This window comes from Hyla sarda, chromosome 12, assembly GCF_029499605.1.
Source record: "Hyla sarda isolate aHylSar1 chromosome 12, aHylSar1.hap1, whole genome shotgun sequence".
Lineage (NCBI taxonomy): Eukaryota > Metazoa > Chordata > Amphibia > Anura > Hylidae > Hyla > Hyla sarda.
In genome coordinates this window covers 18,829,236-18,852,845 of record NC_079200.1, presented here as the reverse complement: position 1 = coordinate 18,852,845, position 23,610 = coordinate 18,829,236, and the positions used below count along the sequence as shown (strand labels likewise).

General features: G+C 44.5%; 1 protein-coding gene across 3 annotated transcripts in view; it reads left to right on the top strand.

The window, feature by feature from the left end:
• Nucleotides 1-23,610, top strand: part of B4GALNT2 (beta-1,4-N-acetyl-galactosaminyltransferase 2) — a 57,520-nt gene that overhangs the window by 4,923 nt on the left and 28,987 nt on the right. For all 3 annotated transcript variants that reach the window (XM_056548394.1, XM_056548393.1, XM_056548395.1), the window contains exon 4: nucleotides 19,548-19,737. In XM_056548394.1, coding sequence (XP_056404369.1) covers nucleotides 19,548-19,737 — 190 coding nt within the window. The remainder of the gene's footprint in view (nucleotides 1-19,547; nucleotides 19,738-23,610) is intronic.

The window sequence follows — 23,610 nt, the reverse complement described above, 5'->3', positions numbered from 1 at the left end:
CAGACATTGCTATCCCTATAGACAGCAATGTCTGTGGAACAGATTTCACCTAAAGAATAGACAAGACCATTCTTTTGGCGGTGGAATTTAAGTGGCGGAATGTCCGCAGTGTGCACTGTACAGCAGTAATCCCATTGTCAGCTATGCACCGGAATTTCTGAGCGGAATTTCAAATAGACTTGAAAATTGAAAATTCCGTAGCATGAACCCGGCCTTAGATCATGTGTCCTCTATATTAAAGGGGTATTCTAGCCAAAGACATCTTATCCCCTATCCAAACAATTCCGGGACTGGAAATGTGACGTCACGCCACGCCCCCTCCATTCAGGTCTATGGGAGGAGGCATGATGGCCGTCACACCCCCTCCCATTGACATGCATGGAGGGAGCGTGGTGTGACATCACAAGGGGACTTGGTGTGGCATGACGTCACGTCTCCGGTCCCGGAAACAAATAGTGCCTCCATAGACATGAATGGAGGAGATGTGGCGTGACAAAGAGGTGCGGGTGCTGCACAAAGATCGTGGGGAGTCCCAGCAGGGGGCCCCCCACGATCAGACATCTTATCCCCCTATCCTTCCGCTGCCATGGCTGCTGGGAGGGATGGGGTGGCAGGAGCAGTACCAGCTCCATCAGCAGCAGCCTGCGTCTACAGTCGCTGATGAGTACCTTCTTCACTCTCATAGTGAAGCAACTCATCAGCAGCAGGTAGACATGGAGCAGGACCTGAACCAGCAGGTGGTGGCATACCTTGACATGACCATACCAACACACCTTGAAGATCCGCTGGACTTCTGGGCAGCCAAACTTAATTTGTGGGTGCAACTTGCAGAGTTTGCCCTGGAAAAGCTGTCCTGCCCGGCCAGTAGTGTGCCATCAGAGCGGGTGTTTAGTGCGGCCGGGGCCATAGTCACCCCAAGGAGAACTCGTCTGTCCACGAAAAATGTGGAGAGACTGACCTTTTGTGAAGATGAATCAGGAATGGATCAGCAAGGATTTCCACCCACCAATGCCTGATGCATGAGAGTAGATTGACCATGGTGCCACACCAACACTTTACAAATATGAATTGTGCAAAACATATTTAAGGTGCTTCTCTCCAGTTACAGACATTCCTCCGCATCAGACCTCAAGTAAGTATTGAGGATATGCATTAGCTAAAACGTAAATTTTCTTAGGATAAAATATACGGACCCCAATTTTTTATTTATCAAACAAAAGGAAAGGTGTGCAAAAAACACCATGTGCCACCTACACCACCAAGTATTGATGTGATGCAAAGACCTCAAAAAGGTGAAAGGTGACAACTTATGGTCCATTGTAACTGGTGGGGGTAAAAACTTCCCCTGTAGGGACCTACTCTTGCATTATTAATTCCCTTCTTGGCTAGTGTTACTCGCCCTAAAAAGGGCGGCCCCACACAGGAACCTCTCCCTATTTCCACCTACAAACACTGCCATTACCCAGGGTTTTTAGGTGGAAATAGGGAGAGGTTCCTGTGTGGGTCCGCCCTTTTTAGGGCGAGTAACACTTGCCAAGAAGGGAATTAATAATGCGAGAGTAGTGCCTTAAAGGGAAGTTTTTACCCCCACCGGCTACAATGGACCATACGTTGTTCCCTTCCCCCTTTTTAGAGATCTTTGCATCACATCAACACTTGGTGATGTAGGTGGCACATGGTGTTTTTTGCACACCTTTCCTTTTGTTTGATTAAAAAAAATAAATTTGGGTACATATATTTTATCCTAAGAATATTATTAAAAGTTAAGTTTTACATAATGCATATGTAGTGTCCCGGCACCGGATTGCATCCGTTGCCTTGTGGTGAGGTCCCCAAAGTCAGAGTCCCTAGATGTAGGTGGGGTCCTCATCCTTAGTTAGCCCCTTGTCACCCCTTTTGTAATTAAAATTATTCAAATGTAATGTGTATATATTTATATAGTAAGTGTACTTACCTATTTAGCATCACAGAACCTACTGTTACGCCGAGCGCTCCGGGTCCCCGCTCCTCCCCGGAGCGCTCGCAACATCCTCGCAATCGCAGCGCCCCGGTCAGACCTGCTGACCGGGTGCGCTGCGATACCTCTCCCAGCCGGGATGCGATTCGCGATGCGGGTGGCGCCCGCTCGCGATGCGCACCCCGGCTCTCGTACCTGACTCGCTCTCCGTCGGTCCTGTCCCGGCGCGCGCGGCCCCGCTCCTTAGGGCGCGCGCGCGCCGGGTCTCTACGATTTAAAGGGCCACTGCGCCGCTGATTGGCGCAGTTGGCTTAATCAGTTCATTCACCTGTGCACTTCCCTATTTAACCTCACTTCCCCTTCCCTTCCTTGCCGGATCTTGTTGCCATCGTGCCAGTGAAAGCGTTTCCCAGTGTGTTCCTAGCCTGTGTTCCAGACCTCCTGCCGTTGCCCCTGACTACGATCCTTGCTGCCTGCCCCGACCTTCTGCTACGTCCGACCTTGCTCTTGTCTACTCCCTTGTACCGCGCCTATCTTCAGCAGTCAGAGAGGTTGAGCCGTTGCTAGTGGATACGACCTGGTTGCTACCGCCGCTGCAAGACCATCCCGCTTTGCGGCGGGCTCTGGTGAAAACCAGTAGCAGCTTAGAACCGGTCCACTAGCACGGTCCACGCCAATCCCTCTCTGGCACAGAGGATCCACCTCCTGCCAGCCGAATCGTGACACCTACAGGTCACGTGATGCGTTCCAAAGACTCTATATGGTTTGTAGTTCAAGGACCTTTGGAGGAAGTCAGGTGTTAACCCATCAGGCTATGTAACGGTGAGTGACAGCTGACTTGGACCAATCCAAAACAGCCCTGCCCCTGCCCATATAAGGGAGCGGCAGCCATTACTCTCTCTCTTTCCTCGTGGGCTGTTGACAGGGAAGGATCTGCGCTGCTGTCATCAGTGAGTATAGGCCCGGGCCTTGCAGCAACGGCTGATCTTTACAAAACTGTAAGTGTAATCAATCCCTAAGCACTCTGCAAGAACACCGGACCATATCTAACCCCTAAATCCGCAAATTACCCTAAATTCTGAGGCTTTTATCAAAAGTCAAGGTCTGCAACAACTGTCAGTCACTGAAGTGTATGGAGACTGTATTAATGAGACTGCTACTGTTCATTGGATGTACCGCAAGTCTTTAAGTAAAGTTTATCCAAGTTCCAGTTCAACTACCTTGTGGACCTTCAGTCATTTTATGCATGCACCTATCGTTACTGGGAAGGGCGGCGATAGGCCAGAGAATTACCTCAGCATACTAGCCCTCAGCCTGGCGTCACGAACAACAGGGTTAACCTTAACCCTTGATATACTTAAACAACACCCTGACTACACTACCCCTACCCCTAATGCCTACCACACATATCCTCAATACTTACTTGTGCACACGAACACTTTTACAAAATAGACCGTTATTCTTCTGCCTTCCTGCCTCAGCTACTATCCTAATCCTGCCACCCGCCTGAAGCCACACATCTGATGCAAAGTTCTCCTTTTTTCACCCACCTTCATCACCGGGTACTGGTATTGCCACCCGCCGCCCCACTCTGTCACCAGGTCACTTTAAGGACTCCTTATGCTGCTGATGCCACCTCAAAGCTGTCTCATTCTGCCACCACATGTTCTCCTCATGCTGCTGCCACCTCCAGGCTTTCTCATTCTGCAACTATATGGTCTCCTCATGCTTCCACCACCTCCAGGCTGTGTCATTCAGCCACTTGAAATCTTCAATTTAAATGTTAAAAAATATATTTTTATTCTTTGATCCATTTCTTATGGATTTTTCTATGGGTAGTTATTTGCTGCCACCTTGTGGCCTTTTTTGGTAATGCTCATGTTTCTCTCTCCTGAAAGCTATGACTCATTTCCTTTGTATGTAGCCACACCCCTGCTTAGTGCTTCACTTCCTGTGTCATAGCTGCCTGTATCTGCCACATGTAACAGGGACTCATGTATTCTTCATGCTAAGCTAAGGAAATGATCATCTTTTGACCGCATAATGCAGTGACCCCCCTGACCTACGATGGCCCCGACATATGATCAAATCGACATACGATGGCCTCTCAGAGGCCATCGCATGTCGATGTCAGCATCGATATACAATGCTTTTTTTATGTCGGGGCCATCGCATTAAGTGCTATCCGGCAGCGCCAAATGCTTAAGCTGCTGCCGGATAGCAGCTTAATTTCCCCATGTGGTGCGGTAAGTATTACTTACCCCTCCACGATGCTCCGGGGTGCCCTCTGGGTCCAGCGCTGGTCTTCCGGTTTCTTCTAGGCCCTCTCCGATGACGTCAATATGCTGCTGCGCACGTCATCCAATAGGAATGGCATGGATTCCTGGATGCATTGACCTAACCCCTATGTTAAATTACTGCTTTGTATGTGGATTAATATTAATAAACTCCTATGTAAATAAAATATACTTGTAGTAGGTATTGATATACAAACAGCGCCTTGTTGGTTCGCCAGCCTCATGTAAGCATAGTTATGACAATAAATTATATTTTATGCACATGCACCTTCCCCCATTTATTATTAGCATTCATATCTCAGATTTAGTGCGCGGCCGCGGGGATCGCGGACGGGTGATGGATTTTCCCAGCCCTCGTCTGTCGGCTCCCGCACCTGCGCACAACTTTTCCGTTGTCTGTAGCGGAGGTCTATGATTGACACGCACGGACGGAGAACCAGATAGCAATGCACTTGCGCGGCGATCTGGCGCATGCGCAATAGTGATAACTAGATCGATAAGGGTAAGGGCAGCATGTACCCAATCAAACAAAGGAGGAGTGGTGCACAGGGACACACGCAGGCGCAATAGGTCTGTGTACAAACGGAGTTTACATGCTCGAGAGGATGGTACACAATAAGACGCTGTTTGGCAGGATCGGGGATATAGGTCAGCATCCATACTTTGGTTAGTTTCATCTGAGCCCAACACTTTTAAGGGAATATGAGAATATGCACTTTATATATGCCTATAACACTTTTCATATTTGTTTACTTGTTGATTACCATGACAACATGGTCACATGTTTTTATTAACCAATGAAAAACTCTATGGGTGGTAACTATGTTTAATTGTGAACATTTGCACCTGATGTTGTACCAATCAGATTGTTTTTGAGATCTATATATATGCACTTTATTCACTTTGTATTCATGCTTGACAAAGGCTACACTATAGCCGAAACGTTGCACTGCTGATGACCTAAATAAAGACCACAGCCTTTTTGAAATTGGGAGTCTGCATACTTTTTGCTGTGACCTATACCACTTCAATAGGAATGGCATACGCAGCGGTGTAATGACATCGCTACGCAGGCCCAGTAAGGCCTTGCGGAAGACAGCAGAGGACCGGAGAAGACAGCGGAGGACCGGAGAAGACAGCGGAGGACCGGAGAAGACAGCGGAGGACCGGAGAAGACAGCGGAGGACCGGAGAAGACAGCAGAGAGCCCAGCGGAGGCCCGGGGTCACCATCGGGAGTGGCGTGGACACCATCTCGAGCGGCGGGGACAGGTGAGTACAGCTTCCTATACTTTACATTGCACGAATCCCTCAACATACGATGGATTCGACAAACGATGTCTCGTTTGGAACGAATTACCATCGTATGTTGAGGGACCACTGTACTGAAATCCATTCATTCTGTTGTATTCCTGTTGTTTGATGCACAGAATAAACCAGCTTGTGGATGAAAACAGTATTGGTGAGTTCAGCTATCTGATCAGGATTGTCCGCAGTGGTTATATCTGCTTATACATGCCAGGCATACAGGTCTTACAAGGGATGGATCGCTATCACAGCAATCTGAGTCAGAATAGTCAAAAGATGCCTAGAATTCCTCCAGCCTGCTGTGTATATGTGTGCGCCTAATCTAAGGTCAGTGCCATCCGCCATCTTGTGAAGCACATGGTCGCACAAGTTGTTGAAATCTGTTTTTCTACATTGAACTGTGTTACCTCACCTGTCTAAACTGCTGTTCGTCTTCTTAAAGAGACAGTACCATTTTTCGCAAAACAGTAAATGTCTAGACAAGGCTCTGAACACTGTTTTATGGCCAAATCAACGCAGATACATCATGCCATCGAACCGGCAGTTGTAAAGGAAACAGATCCGGCAGATATTACCGAACAGAGTGTAAGACGCAAACATACAATAATACCGACACAGAAGCTCAGAGAAAACTATGAAGCCACTAAAGATGATTTCTCCAGTAATCTGTCAGATCTCTGGGACAGAACCTCACACTGAATGTCAGTTTTGTCAAACTTTAATAATCAACCGGCTGAATTAAGAGAATTGTGCCGAGTATGAATGCTACCAGCAGTTGTCTGTAAAATACTCAGCTTTCTTGCAGGACTCTAATATAGAGGATTCTTCAGCAGAACTGATCAAGACCAATGCACTGAAACAACAAAGGGATCTCGTAGTGCAAAATGCTAAGCTTAAGGCAGAACTCTGCATATCTCAACTGCTGGAGACCAGATCTCAAAGATCCACCTCAACCAAGCACACTGCACTTTCTTCTAGATCCACTCTCTCCAGAAATTCAACATTAATCGACAAGCTAATAGAGGCCCGCGCTGATGCCGAAGCAAAAAAGACGCAAAGCTCTTTTGCCAGAAAGCAAGCAGAGGTAGAAGCACGCAAGGCAGCTCACCACACTGAGATGGTAGCTCAACAAGCAGAGGCAGATTCCCAAATAAAGATTTTGCAATGGAAGAGGAGGAAGCAGCTTCTTTGGCAAGGCCGAAGTCCTTGAACAAGCAATGAGACAAAGCACTAATTCAGACTCTTATCCCAGCAGAACTGGAAGATCCAGTTGAATGCACCAGTGAATACGTACTAAAGTATAACAATGGCAAAGATACAGAGTCATCTCCTGTACCTCCTACTAACAACACTGTTCTGACTCTCAACACGGAGACCTCTCAATGCCATATGCCTATTCCTCTTCAAGTCTGCAACACAATTACTTCTATGCAGAAAACCACATCAACTCCTGCCAACAACAACGTGACCTCCGGTGACAAGCTGCAATTCAAGCCACAGCCATCACAAGCCTTAGAGACTACACCACAGTTTGATGCTCATGCTACATTATTTTACCCTGGTAAACCTCACCCTACATCACCAGAGAACTTTCATAGTTACTTTGGTACCAAAGAGTGAGAAATCAGATTTGAATGACTTTGCCAGATATATGGTACGCCGTGAGCTCATTAAAGGGGTACTCCAGTAGAAAAACATTTTTTTTTTTAAATCAACTGGTGCCAGAAAGTTTAAAAGATTTGTAACTTACTTCTATTTAAAAAAAAATCTTTACCCTTCCATTACTTAGCTGCTGTATGCCACATTGCTCTCTGCTGATACTTTTTTATTATAAAAGTTCAAAACGTTACAAAACACAAAACAAGTTCAATTCACTGGAACAAAATTAACAAAACTGAACATAAAACCAAACTATCCGTCTCAAAATGACAACTTAAACCTTCCTAACCGGCCAGCCCAGATAAACCACAAAACAAAAACAAAAAACTAATGAACATAAATAAAGCTTTCCTCGCTGTGGAGGAAATTCTATTCTTTTTGAATTTCTTTTTTGTCTTGTCCACAGTGCTCTCTGCTGACACCTCTGTCCGTATCAGGAACTGTCCAGAGCAGGAGAAAATCTCAATTGCAAACCTATGCTGCTTTGGACAGTTCCTGATCACAGATAGAGGTGTCAGCAGAGAGCACTGTGGACAAGACAAAAAAGAAATTCAAAAATAGAATTTCCTCTGTAGCATGCAGCTGCTAAAAAGTACTGGAAGGGTAAAGATTTTTTCAATAGAAGTAACTTACAAATCTGTTTTAACTTTCTGGCACCTGGCACCAGTTCATTAAAAAAAACCTTTAACACTAGCCTCTCAAGGTTTGACACTTGTGCAGAGAGCTACAGGGCCTGGAGATAACCTTCAATGCTGCTATTGCTGATCTCAACCTTACTACCAAGGAAGAACTTGATTTGCTCATAAAGTGGTTGGGACCAGAATCTGCAGATCGTGTTAAGTCTGAGAACAGTACATGTTGACCACCCAGATGCAGGTCTTGCTGCCGCATGGGCAAGACTTGAGCAAACCTATGGTAGCTCTGAAGCCAAAGAAAGCGCTCTATTAAAGAGACTGCAAAACTTCCCAAAATTAGCAAACAAAGACTATCGCAAGATCTAAGTGACTTCCTCATGGAGCTAGAGTTGGCAAAGACAGATCCACATCTACCTGGACTAAGCTTCCTGGACACCACTCATGGTGTCAACCCAATGGTGTCTAAACTGCCATACGGCCTACAAGAGAAATGGGCACAACAGGGCTCAAAGTACAAAAGAGACTATAACGTATCTTTTCCTCCATTCTCATACTTTTGCCAGTTCATTAGTGAGCAATCTTGGATGGAAACTACCCCAGCTTCAGTTTGTGTGAACCCAACTTTCCTGCTTCATCCTCATCATCATCAAGGTATCATAACACAGCACATAAGCGTAGAGACTTTAATAAAGCAATATCTGTCAAGAGGACAGACATCTCACCCTCCACTATCTCATCTAGTGATCAGGGCATTGTGGATGACAAAGAAACTCCCTAACGGCCAGCGTCCTATTCACAAGAAGCCTCACCCTCTTAAGAAATGTTGTGGGCTTAGGGCAAAGACTTTACAAGAGCGCAGGGAGATTCTCCAGAAACTTGGATTATGCTTTAAGTGCTGTGCTTCTTATAGCCATCTTGCAAAAACTGTAAGGTCGTCATCAAGTGCACAGAATGCAGTAGCGGCAAACATGTTATAGCTATGCATCCTACTCCACTTTCAGACAAACTATAGCAGTCGCCTACCTCCAGGTCATGCTCCAGTGCTCCAGCCAAAGATAGTGTTCTCTCTTCATGCACAGAAGTCTGGATCACAAATGCTGTGCCAAGGTATGCCTAGTCAAGATATACCTGAAGGACCATCCTGAGAAAGCTACTAGGATGTATGCCATAATAAATGAACAGACCAACAGATCCCTGGTTAAGCCTAAATTTTTTGAGATCTTTGGCATAGAGGGTCATGCCACACCGTATACTCTCAGAACCTGTTCTGGTTGTGTAGAGACTTTTGGCAGAAGAGTCAATGGGTTCATGGTCTCACATCAAGGGGGGAGAGGGCATACCCCTACCAACTTTAGTTGAGTGTGACCAGATACCAGACGAAAGGGAAGAGATTCCCACTCCCACTCCGCATATCACCATCCTCACTTAAGACACCTTGTTGATGAGATTCCTGCAAAAGACACGAGTGCTGAAATTTTGGTCCTGCTAGGAAGAGACATTCTCAGAGTACATAAAGTACATGACCAGTGTGATGGACCTGACAACACCCCTTATGCACAAAGACTTGACCTAAATATAAAAAGACAAAAAAACAAGGTGCGCTCCTAGTGCAGACAGTTTTTTTTATTTTTGCTTCAACGTGCGCAAAAAAATTGGAGGCTTACCGAATAATGTTGTGCTCAGGGCACAACACCTCTGCAGGCATATAGAATCGCAAATGAAGTGGAGTTCAGCAACCACGGTTTCCATTCCAGGTCCCTCTCGGCCGACTGGATAAGTAATGAGTAGTAGCGGATATAATCCAAGAAAAATAGGAATTACCATAGGGCGCTTCTCCTCCTAGAACATGCATAGACAGAAGCTCATGTAGGGTTAACAGAGTATCTTTATTTGCAACTCAAGTTCCAAGCTCATGCTGAGCTCTTCGTCAGGCATAATACAGAATATTGTAAAACACAGTGGTTAAAAAGCCCGGGGAAGGAGCCTCTTCCGGGTCACAGGGTCATTAAAAAGGGTTTAATAAATATTATAAACATAATAAAAATGAACATTTTTAGATTTCACATTTGTACAGACATTGGAATAAAAGCATTTATGTGACAGATGCTTGTATAATGTGAATAGGTCACTTGGTAGCGCTGCTTCCCGCGTATACCGCCCACGCTGGCAACCTCTGAATGAATGGGATCCGGAATGAGGCAAAATAAACCGTCGTAAATGGCAGTGAACTACCATTCACTGGAATGTGATTAGGGGTAAAGGTTGGTGTATATTGTGTGTTTGGTGGTAGAGCACAAGCTGCTAACACTGGATCGCAGAAGATTAGGGATAAAAGTTAGTGTGTGGTATGTATTTTATAGCGGAGCGCAAGCTGCTCAAACTGCGCGTATGGTTACATTCTAACACAGGATCGCAAGTGACCTACAGTGCCGCGATGTCACAGACATCCTAGGTAAGGCTCAGTGCTGACATCAATATGATGTCATAGTAGGCATAGTGTACTGTAGTGAGTAACATCTGTACATTCTAACACAGGTTCGCAAGTGACCTGCAGTCCCGCAATGTCACGGACATCCTAGGTAAGGCTCAGTGCTGGATATCCTAGGTCAGCACTGAGCCTTACCTAGGATGTCCGTGACATCGCGGCACTGTTGGTCACTTGCGATCCTGTGTTAGAATGTAACCATACGCGCAGTTTGAGCAGCTTGTGCTCTACCACCAAACACACCATATACACCAACCTTTACCCCTAATCACATCCCAGTGAATGGTAGTTCACTACCATTTACTATGGTTTATTTATTTTGCCTCGTTCTGGATCCCATTCATTCAGAGGTCGCCAGCGTGGGCTGTATACGCGGGTAGCAGGGCTACCAAGTGACCTTCGTTTCACATTATACAAGCATCTGTCACATATATGCATTTATTCCAATGTCTGTACAAATGTGAAATCTAAAAATGTTCATTTTTATTATGTTTATAATATTTATTAAACCCTTTTTAATGACCCTGTGACCCAGAAGAGGCTACTTCCCCGGGCTTTTTAACCACTGTGTTTTACAATTTTCTGTATAATGCCTGACGAAGAGCTCAGCACAAGCTCAAAACTTTAGTTGCAAATAAAGATACTCTGTTAACCCTACATGCACTGCTGTCTATGCATGTCCTAGGAGGAGAAGCGTCCTATGGTAATTCCTATTTTTCTTGGATTATATCCGCTACTGCTCAAAGACTTGACCGAGGCTGGGTAATAGTGGGCGATATATGCTTGGGCAGGAAGCATACGTCATGTGAGACCCACTCCTTCAAAACTTACATTTTGGGGAATGGACGTGCCTCCCACTTCAAACAATGCCCTCACCATTATGAAGTAAAGGAGAAGTCTCTTGACATCATTCAGGCACGGCATGTTGCTTCTGTCCTTTGTTATGACAACCTAGGTGCTGGAATTTTTAGTACTAAAAGTGATGACCACAAAATAGCTTTGTCAGTTGAAGACAGAGAGTTCATCCAAATGATGGACAAAGAATTCTTCCAGGATGAGTCTAACAGCTGGGTCGTGCCATTACCTCTTCGTGCTGCAAGGGCCAAACTCTCAACCAATCGTGAAAAACTCTCTATCCAGATTCAATTCACTTCAACGCACACTAAAAAACAAGCCTGAAAGGAAGGATCACTTCATCAACTTTATGAAAAGGATTTTCGACAATGATCACGTTAAACCAGCGCCACCACTTCAGACACGATGAATGCTGGTACCTGCCTTTCTTCAGAGTGTATCACCCACGCAAGCCTAAACACATAAGGGTAGTATTTGACTCCAGTGCCAAGCATCAAGGGGTATCCCTGAACGATGTTCTACTCACGGGCCCAAATCTAACCAACAACCTTGTGGGTATGTGGTAGCCCTTTGGGGGTGTAGTGTGGTTGGGGTGTTGCTTCAGAATATAAGGGGTTAATTCAACCCCTGTCACTCGTGACGCCAGGGTGAGGTTAATACGCTGAGGTAAATCTCCGGCCTATCGTCACCCTTCCAAGGAACGATAGGTGCGTGCTTAAATGAATGAAGGTCCACAATGGAAATAAACTTGCATAAACTTTACTGAAGTATGTGCGGTACATCCAATTAACAGCAACGGTCTTAGTAATACAGTCTCTATATAGCACGGCAGTGATTGACAGATGCTGAGGACCATTGACTTATCCAAAGAGTTATTAGACTTAGGATTTTTGCAGAGATCCCTCCGGATTTAGGTGAATATTTTAGGTCCGGTGATCTTGCTGAGGTAATAGGGATTGAAGTAACTCACAGTTTTTAGAGATGGCCGTTGCCACAAGGCTTAGGCCTGGTTACTGCTGATGACAGCTGCGCAGGTCCGTACTCATCAGCAGCCCACGAGGAAAAAAAAACTAGTAATGGCTGCCGCTCCCTTATATGGGCAAGGCCGTTTTGGATTGGTCCGTGTCAGCTGTCACTCACCGTTACAAGGCATGGGGGGGGAACACGTCACGGGGACCTCCAAAGGTCCTTAAGCAAAACCATAGAGTTTCTACCTGATCACGTGATCCGCAGGTCCTGCTACGCTCCGTACAGGTAAATAACCAAATATTTACAGTTTCTATAGCTATATAAATATCAAATAGAATTACTATATATCTACTGACTAAGTGAGAGGTGACAAGGGGAAAACTAGACAAGAGGGATCCCGACGTCCTAGGGACTCTGGCTATGGGGACCTATACAGGTAATGTATAGGATACGGTACCGGGACACCACAGGTGTACTTATGAGGTTTAGAAGAGAGCCAGTTGCAATAACTGCCGACATTGAGCAAATGTTTCATTGCTTCCTTGTATGCAAAGACCATTGAATCTTCTTATGGTTTCTGTGGCACCGTAACAACAACATGGACAATGAGATCATGGAATACCGCATGAAAGTGCATGTTTTCGGGAATAGTCCCTCACCCGCTGTTGCAACCATATGGTTTAAGAAGTACTGCCCTTGTTGAAGAAAAGGAGAGTGACGTGGACGCTCAACACTTTGTTGAGAGAGACTTTTATGTTGATGATGGGGTTAAGTCTTACCTACAGATGAAGCCATAGATCTGCTCCAAAGGACAGAAGGTATGCTCTGAGGCTAACCTCAGACTACACAAGATTGCAGAAGTTTGGGCCTACAATGGGTTTTATCAAAGAATTCCTTCGGCTTTCAAGTCAGCTCTGCAGACAAGCCATTTACCGAGCGTGGTGTTCTGTCAGTAGTGAAAAGCCTATACGATCCAATGGGATTTGTGGCTCCCATTACCATACAAGGCAAATCCTTGCTTAGACAGTTCTCAGAGACTGTTAAATATTGGGACGCTCCACTGCCAACAGACAAGCTTTCCTGGAAACAATCTCTGTATGCCTTAGATGGAATCCGTATACCACGCTGCTACACTTCAGCTACCCTTGCTACAAGTCAGAGAAAAGAGCTTCACATCTTCTCAGACACATCTACTGAGGCCATAGCAGCTGTTGCCTACCTCAAGTTAAGAGACTCCTCTAATCAAAACCACATAGGGTTTCTGTTTGGGAAAGTTAAATTAGCACTTAAACCAGAGCACACAATCCCTAGGCTTGAACTTTGTGGGACTATTCTAGCTGTAGAAATTGCAGATTTCATACTACGTGAGCTGGACATTCTGATAGATGACACCAAATTCTACACAGACAGCAAAGTTGTTCTGGGCTACATATACAACCAGACTAAAGGTTTCTATGTGTATGTCCGCAACAGTGCTGAAAGAATCAGGAAATCATGTAAACCTGAACAGTGGCATTATGTCCCATCTGAAATGAATCCTGCAGATCATGCCACCAGGCCAGTGTCTGCAAGTGCCTTCACTAATTCTACTTGGATAACAGGTCCTGAATTCCTGCTCGATCAGCCAGAAGAAACCCCAGCTGATGTCTTCAGTATTCTAGAACCTGACAAAAAGATCTAGAGATTTGTCCGGAAGTTAAAGGGGTACTCCGTTTTATTATTATTTTTTTTTTATCAACTGGTGCCAGAAAGTTAAACAGATTTAGTAAATTACTTATATAAAAAAATCTTAATCCTTCCAGTACTTATTAGCTGTTTAATACTACAGAGGAGATTCTTTTCTTTTTGGAACACAGTGCTCTCTGCTGACATCATGACCACAGTGCTCTCTGCTGACATCTCTGTCCATTTTAAGAACTGTCCAGAGTAGGGGAAAATCCCCATAGCAAACATATGCCAGCAGAGAGCACTGTGGTCATGACGTCAGCAGAGAGCTCTGTGTTCCAAAAAGAAAATAATTTCCTATGTAGTATTCAGCAGCTAATAAGTACTGGAAGGATTAAAGGGGTACTCCGGTGGTCAATGTGTTTTTTTTTTTTATCGCCCACTAATATAATCAGCCCTGGTTGGGATACATTGGCATACACACACAAAAGGGACTATAACTCCCAGCATGTGTCATTCAGGAGTCTCTTCAGTCTGTGGTATAACACCAGCATGCTGCCTCTGTAGTCTCCTGGGGGTTGTAGTTCACCACACCTCTATAGGGCATACACCCCAACCAGGTGTTTCCCAACCATGGTGCCTCCAGGTGTTGCAAAACTACTACTACCAGCACGCCCAGACAGATAAAAGCTGGTTGGGAAACAACGTACTTTGTTTGTAATATACTGAATAGGCTAGGCCAGTGTTTCCCAATCAGTGTGCCTCCAGCTGTTGCAAAACTACAACTCCCAACATGCCCAAAGGCTGTCAGCGCATGCTGGGAGTTGTAGTTTTACAACAGCTAGGGGGGCGGATGTCTAGCAGTTTATTTTAAATAGCGACCATAAAACCAGCATATACATTAGCATATATGTGAGTCCACAGCTAATCAGCTATACATTAAGAGTGGAAGTCTGACTTATGAGTGGACCCACAGATGCAACTAATTGAGCAGTGGTCGTGTTTTTAAACCTACACTAAACATATAGTTTGTTCCCTATTTGGTTTATTTTAAGTGACACAATAAAATATTGACGTTTTAAACGGGGGATTTCTAGTTTTAGGGTTAACCCCTTTTGGGGAGTACCCATAAAAGTTGTTGTTTACAACAGCTGGAGGCACACTGCTTTGGAAACACTGGTTTAACATGATGTGTATGCTCAATAGGCTAGGACAGTGTTTCCCAACAAGTGTGCCTCCAGCTGTTGCAAAGCTACAACTCGCAGCATGCCTAAAGTCTGTCCAGGCATGCTGGGAGTTGTAGTTTTGCAACAGCTGGAGGCACACTGGGCTGTAAACACTAACATACACACACACACATAACAGGGACTACAACTATCAGCATGTGTCATTCAGGAGTCCCCCCCCCCCCCCCCCCTCCTTCACACATAGAAATCCTCCCCAGTCAGAGATTTATTCCCCTGCAGTCTATACATCCCCGGCCGTGCACCTTGTTATCCTCCCCTCCCCTTCAGATAACACTCTTATCTTCACTGTCTTCTTTCAGTGCAGACCTGCGTCCTCAGAAGACAGAGCAGGGGGAGGGGAGATGAGGATCTGTGTATGTCTTCTCTCCCCTGCTCTGGCTTCTTTCTCTCATGCAGACCTACGTCCTCCGGGAGGGGGAGATGAGGGGGCGTGGCTTCTTTCTCTCATGCAGACCTGCAGGAGGGGGAGATGAGGGGGCGTGGCTTCTTTCTCTCATGCACACCTGCGTCCTCCTGGAGGGGGAGATGAGGGGGCGTAGTTTATCTCTCATGCAGTTTTGAAAGAACAGAGAAAAAAAAAAGCCATGACATGTTGTCCACAGCCTAATCCTAACCTGTGGACAGCAGTCAGAGATCCAACACAGAACTACAGAACTTCCTGGCCCACAAACAGGTAAGAAAAAAAGACACATGCTACACAAACATATAATACATGTCAATTGCAAAAAACATGAACATTAAAAGAAGATGCAATATAGCCAAAATCTTAACCACCGGAGTACCCCCTTTAAGTTTTTTAATAGAAGTAACTTACAAATCTGTTTAACTTTCTGGCACCAGTTGGTACCCCTTTAACCCCTTGGGGACGGAGGGTTTTTCCGTTTCTGTACTTATGATTTTTAAAAGGCAAGGAGGAAAAAACGAAACCCCTTTAATTTGCACCTAAAAATCCATATGATGGCTTATTCATTGCACCACCAATTCTATTTTGTAAAGAAATCCGTCATTTTACCCAAAATTCTACGGAGAAACGGAAAAAAAATCAGTGCGACAAAATTGAAGAAAAAACGCCATTTTGTAACTTTTGGGGGTTTCTGTTTCTACGCAGTAAATTTTTTGGTAAAAATGACACCTGATCATTATTCAGTAGGTCCATACGGTTAAAATGATACCCTATGTTTTATATAAGTTTGATTTTGTCGGACTTCTTAAAAAAAATCATAACTACATGCAGGAAAATGTATACGTTTCAAATTGTCATCTTCTGACCCCTATAACTTTTTTTTTTTTTTTTTCGTGAACGTGGCGATATGAGGGCTCATTGATTTGTTTTTAGCAATACCATTTTTGTATTGATCAGACTTTTTGATCGCTTTTTATTCATTTTTTCATTATGTAAAAAGTGACCAAAATACGCTATTTTGGACTTTGTTTTTTGTTTTTTTTTGCGTGAACGTCATTGACCGTGCAGTTTAATTAACAATACATTTTTATAATTCGGACATTTCCGCACACAGCAATATCACATATATTTATTTTTATTGACACTGTTTTTGTTTTTTATGTGGGAAAAGGGGGGTGATTCAAACTTTTATTAGGGAAGGGGTTAAATTATCTTTATCAGCTTTTTTTTTTTTCACTTTTTTTTGCAATGTTATAGCTCCCATAGGGGGCTATAACACTGCACACACTGATATTTTACATTGTTCAATGGTTTCTCATAGGAAACCATTGATCAATGATTCTGCCACTTGAATGCTCATGCCTGGATCTCAGGCAATGAGCAGTCATTCGGCGATCGGACAACAGGAGGCAAGGTAAGGGACTCTCCTGCTGTCCTAGAGCTGTTCGGAATGCCGCGATTTCGCCGCGGCTATTCCGAACAGCCCCCTGAGCTAACTGGCAACATTTTACTTTCACTTTAGGCACGGCGTTCAACTTTGAACGCCGCATCTAAAGGGTTAATAGCGGCACGGCGATCAGTGCCGTGCGCTATTAGCCATGGGTCCCGGCCGTTGCTAGGTCCCGGGCCCGTGGCCCCGCGTTATAGACAGGGAGTGGGCCCTCCATCCCCAACTGGTTAAAACCCTCGTCACCCGAACTAAACAAAGGCTCGTCTTGGCTTGTCAGCGCTTTGAATGATTTTCTAAGTGGATAAGGCTTGTACGTTAGTCCACATTGCACGCTGCTTTCACACGAAGCCCACCGATGTTCAATGTCAGGGTTGACACGTGTCAAAAGCTTCTTTCTGCAAAGGACATTGTTGAAGGTGAAATGGTCATAATACGCATTGTACAGCAGGAAGTCTTTGGCTCAGATATTAAATGTATCCGTGACAAGGGGGACATTCCAAAAAACTGTCCAAATGCTAACCTGAACCCATTCATTGACAATGATGGCATGTTCAGAGTTGGTGGATGTTTAAACAAGGCCAAGTTGGGAGAGAGAGAACAGAATCCTCTCATTATACTTGCTCGCCATCACATTACCACTCTGCTCATACGGCACTACCACGAAGGGGTTAAGCACCAAGGCAAACACTTCACAGAGGGTGCCATAAGAGCTGTAGGCCTTTGGGTTATAGGAGCAAAAAGACAAATTAGAGCTACACTGCACAGCTGTGTTCACTGCCCTAAACTAAGAGGTAAACATCAGCAACAGCAAATGTCCGATCTGCCAGCTGACAGGTTAAGTACTGACCCACCCTTCACTCATGCTGATTTGGATGTATTTGGACCATGGATGGGAACAGCCCACAGGACTTTAGGTGGCCAAGCCAATAGCAAACGATCGGCAGTGCTGTTCACTTGCATGAGTGTGCGAGCAGTACACATTGAAGTAATAGAATCTATGGATGCTTTAAGCTTCATCAATGCTTTAAGACGATTTCTTGCCATCAGAGGACCAGTCAAGACACGAAGATCTGACTGTGGTACTAATTTCGTTGGAGCCTGTCGAGAGTTACAGCTCGACTCTAGGCCAATCCAAGATCTCTTAGCTGAAAAAGGCTGTACATGGATATTCAATCCTCCTCATTCTTCCCATATGGGCGACTCATGGGAGAGAATGATAGGCATTACACGAAAAATACTGGACTCTATGGTTATGGACTCGAATTCCATAAGTCTTACCCACAAGGTTTTAACCACCTTCATTGAAGAGGCATCTGCTATAATTAATTGCAGACCACTTGTTCCAGTGTCTACAGATCTAGAGAACCCAACTATCCTTACCCCAGCTACTCTGCTTACCAAGAACCTTGGGTCCATTCCTGTTCCACCTGGAAACTTTAAATCAGGAAATCTGTGCTATGACCAGTGGAAGAGAGTACAACACCTTGCCAACTGCTTCTGGAATCGTTGGAAGATGGAGTATCTTTCTACACTGCAAGGATGCAGGAAATGGCAACGCCTGAGCCCTAACATGAAAATAGGAGATCTTGTTCTGCTCAAGGATCAACAAATCGAAAGAATTGAGTGGCCTATGGGACTTATTGTAAAGAGCATTCCTAGTGATGACGGTAAAGTACGCAAGGTGGAGGTGAAAATTGCAAGACAAGGGACTGTAAAGACTTTCATTAGACCTATCACGGAACTTATTTTGGTCTTGCCCTTTGGAGAATGAACTTGCTTGCATATGGTTCCTACTAGAGATGAGCGAACTTACAGTAAATTCGATTCATCACAAACTTCTCGGCTCGGCAGTTGATGACTTATCCTGCATAAATTAGTTCAGCGTTCAGGTGCTCCGGTGGGCTGGAAATGGTGGATACAGTCCTAGGAAAGAGTCTCCTAGGACTGTATCCACCTTTTCCAGCCCACCGGAGCACCTGAAAGCTGAACTAATTTATGCAGGATAAGTCATCAACTGCTGTATTCCTGTTGTTTGTTGTACAGAATAAACCAGCTTGTGGATGAAAACAGTATTGGTGAGTTCAGCTATCTGATCAGGATTGTCCGCTGTGGTTATATCTGCTTATACAGACCAGGAATAGAGGTCTTACAAGGGATGGATCGCTATCTCTCAACAATTTGAGTCAGAATACCTAAGGTCTCGTCAGGCTGTTGCCACTCCACGCTGTGACATTCAGCCACTATATGGTCTCCTCATGCTGCTGCCACCTCCGCGCTGTGTCATTCAGCCACTATATGGTCTCCTCATACTGATGCCACCTCCAGGCTGTGTCATTCAGCTACTATATGGTCTCCTCATGCTCCCGCCACCTCCAGGCTCTGTCATTGTGCCATTCTGTGACCAGTGATTCGAATAGCGACTCCTCTAATCTGCATGTCATACTGAATAACAGTATTATTTCATTAACCCAGCACACACCCTATGCATGTTACAGCAAGGCAAAGTGTTCTACACCTCTATTTTTAATACAGATTTGCCGCGAATAAATTCGAACCAAATTTTTCTAAATTTCGCTCATCTCTATTATCTACCTATGCATTTCTCTTCTACCATTGCAGGTAACTCTTGAGGCGTCACTGGGAACCATTGACTTTCTATTTAAAATATCTGGTAATACTGAGTGCCAGGTTAATGGCAAAAAAGAAAAGAAATTGAGTTTCTCTACCAGCAACATCGCGGTATTGAATTCCATTTTAAGGTCTATCACTTATACGAGCATAGTGTATAGCATCGACAGTCTGGATATTGGTAAGAAGTTCCTAACAAAAACTACTATTTTACTTAACTTTTTGTACAGCTGATTGATTCATGTTTATCTACTTGGTTTCTGCTTGGGTTGTAATAGGGGAGTCCTAAAAGCTTCTGAGGAGATCTGGTTATGTTGCCTATATAGCTAAAGAAGAGGTGGTGACACATATAAATATGCACCACCATTGCCGTCTTCTTGGGACTTTTGGCCTGAACAGTGAACTGGTTACTGGTCACCAGGTTAAATGGAAAACCAGGAAAAAGTGGGTTCCTGCTGGGGGCCTTTCTGTTGTTTTCTTGTATTTAGTTATCACCGAGACAGTCAAGGTTAAAGAGGTAATCCGGTGGAATTTAAATTATTTTTTTTCTAATCAACCGGTGCCAAAAAATTAACAGATTTGTAAATTACTTCTATTTAAAAATCTTAATCCTTCCAGTACTTATCAGCTGCTGTATGCTTCACAGGAAGTTCTTTTCTTTTTGAATTTCTTTTCTGTCTGACCACAGTGCTCTCTGTTGACACCTCTGTCCATGTCAGGAACTGTCCAGTGCAGGAGCAAATCCCCATAGCAAACCTCTCCTACTATGGACAGTTCCTGACATGGACAGAGGTGTCCGCAGAGAGCACTGTGGTCAGACAGACAATAAAATCAAAAAGAAAAGAACTTCCTGTGGAGCATACAGCAGCTGATAAGTACTGGAAGGATTAAGATTTTTAAATAGAAGTAATTTACAAATTTGTTTAACTTTCTGGCACCAGTTGATTTAAAAAAAATTGCTTTCGACTGGAGTACCTCTTTAAAAATGTATTGAAGTAACTAAGTGTGCTGCCTTCGCATTGTATTTTACATGCTTGGCACTCAGCAGGGTCTGTCCCTTTAAGACCCTCCATTTTCTTGAAGCCTAGAGGCGGGCCTTCTCTCTAAAGCCTAGGGCTAGCCCCGGCACGTCTCATTCATTCCAGCTCCAGCTACCACAGTGATAAGATCCACAGGACTTCTTGAAGCTAATACAGACTGCAAATCTGATAAATACCAAAGCCTGTGAGTAAGGAATTGCTAGTTATCTTGTGTAGAGAGATGCTAGGCATTTGTAGATAGATAATGTGTATAGTAAGTAAACACATGTTAGACTATCTATGTATTAGCTATGTATAATGTAAGGCACTTGAATAGCCATGCTTATATTTGTCTTTCATATGTTTGTTTTACAGTTTTACCGCATGTGTTCATTATATCTCAGTAAAGATTACATCAGTTAAGCAAACCAGCGCGTCTTTCCTTGAGATTCGGTATAAACTTGATGTGAAGCTGTGTCAACGAGACAGCGGAGACATTATAGTAAAAAGGCTTTTAAAACGTTATCAGAAGCAGTTAATCAGCTTTGAATCGTCCGCAGCAGTAAAAAAGACTCATAAATCCTGTGCCCTGCAGTCTGTGTCGGAGTAAGGGCGCGAAGCACTAGAAAGTGAAACTAATTCTCTCAGGTGCTATAACACTGCTGTGCTGTGTCCAGTCATCATCATTATCTACGCTGCCAGCTAAAGCAAGATGCAGAACCCAGAGAACAGCATTCTGACAGTTAACCCTCAATGCTCCTATAAAGAGGAAGACACCTTGCCAAGAAGTAGATTTAGGTGCACAACATTGTCTAGAGCGTCCAGTCAAACAAATCTAACTTCGGTTAGCGCCGATGCAACAAGATTTAAACGCCATAGTTCTAGACACTCAAGCACCACCAGCCTGTCATCTGCTAGCGCCATAGCAACTAAGGCAAGAGCGAAAGCAGAGGCAGCTTGTGCAATGGTGTCCTATACAAAGCAGGAAGCTGAATTGATGAAAGAACAAGCTGAAGCACTTAGAAGAAAAGCTGAAGTGCAAGCATCTTTACACTTACTGCAACAGCAGAAAAACATTGCAGCAGCCTTAGCCGAGGCAGAAGTTCTCACAAGGGCTGCCGAAGCTCAGTTCGCTGACATAGAAACCCAGATGTCACCCCTCAGCGCAAGCCAACGTACCCGTGAGTACAGTCACAAGCAACCATGTACACTGACCAGCAGTTCAATTACGCACCAAGACCATCATTGACTCCACCAGCAATAAGCAACTTTGATACTATGCAACACTGCAAGACTGAATCAGAACCTCAGGGTATGAAGTCAAGTGGTCGCATGCTCAGAGACCAATCTGCCAACCTAACAAGAGTGCAAACGGATGCTGATGTACTCCCTCCTCAAGCAAATACAAGTCTGGATTATAGCAGAAAGACTTACAACAGAGGAGAACAAAGCAGACTTAGTCAAGTGCCTCATCAGCCTTACCAGCTGCAGCCATACCCTGAGTTTACACCCAGGAAGTATTCACCAGATGCAGCAAGAGCTACAGAGGTAGCAAGATTCCTGATGCGCCGTGAGATAGTGAGCGCTGGTCTCATGAAATTCAATTACCGTCCAGAAAACTACTGGGCCTGGAAGTCATCTTTCATAAGCGGTACCCAAGACTTAGATCTGACAGACAGAGAAAAGCTTGATCTGCTCGTCAAATGGCTAGGACCAGAGTCCACTGAGCAAGCCCAAAGAATCAGATCAGTACATGTTCATGACGCAGCAGCAGGACTTGCAATGGTGTGGAGGAGACTTGAACACTGCTATGGGTCACCTAAAGTGATTGAAGATGCTCTTCTGAAGGGGATAGAAAACTATCCAAGAATGACAAACAAAGACAATCAAAAGCTGAGAGGGTTTGGGGACCTACTCTTAGAAATAGAAGCTGCTAAGTCTAGTGGATATCTGCCAGGTCTCTCATACTTAGATACAGCACGTGGAGTTGATCCCATAATCGAGAAACTTCCTTTCAATTGCAAGAAAGGTGGGTCACTCAAGCATCAAGATACAAGAAAGATCATCGAGTCGCATTTCCACCGTTTGCCTTCCTTGCTGAATTCATCGTAGACCAAGCTGAAACACGCAATGATCCAAGCTTTGCTTTCCTGAACAAGAGAACTGCAAGCTCCCCAAAGGTAGAGCAAAAACATCCAATGCCTTACAAAGAACGCAGAGCAACAGTTTCTGTACGGAAGACAGAAGTCTCGCCTGAGTCTGCAGTCAATCAGGAAGACAACACAAGTAAGAAAGTTGAGGAGCCAGACAAAATATGTCTCATCCACAACAAGCCTCATCCACTAAGAAAATGTCGCAGTTTCAGAAGTAAGACATTAGAAGAGCGCAAAGCTTACCTCAAAGACAATCACATTTGTTTCAGATGTTGCGCTTCAATTCAGCATCTTGCAAAAGACTGTACAAAAACAATACAATGCACAGAGTGCAACAGTGACAAACACCTGTCAGCACTACACCCAGGACCACCACCATGGAAACAAGAAGTTCCAGCAACTCAAGAAGATCATGGTGGGGAGCAAGGCGAGAGTACAATACCAGCAGTAACCTCAAAGTGCACTGAGATCTGTACAGAGCAGGGCCGCCCTAGATCATGCTCCAAAATATGCTTAGTCAAGGTGTATCCTGCAGGCTTCAGAGAAAAGGCAATCAAGATGTACACAGTCTTGAATGAACAGAGTAACAGATCTCTGGCAAAAACAGAGTTCTTTGACCTCTTCGGTGACAAAGGAAGTTCAACTCCATACACCCTGAAGACTTGTTCTGGAGTTGTAGAGACAACAGGGAGAAGAGCAAACAACTACAACATTGAGTCATTAGATGGAAAGACAAAGGTGACTCTTCCTACCCTTATAGAATGTGATGAGATCCCAGACGACAGGTCAGAGATCCCCACACCTGAAGTTGCTCATCATCACCCCCATCTGGTGCGAATAGCAGACCAGATACCAGCACTAGATCCAGATGCTGCAATCATC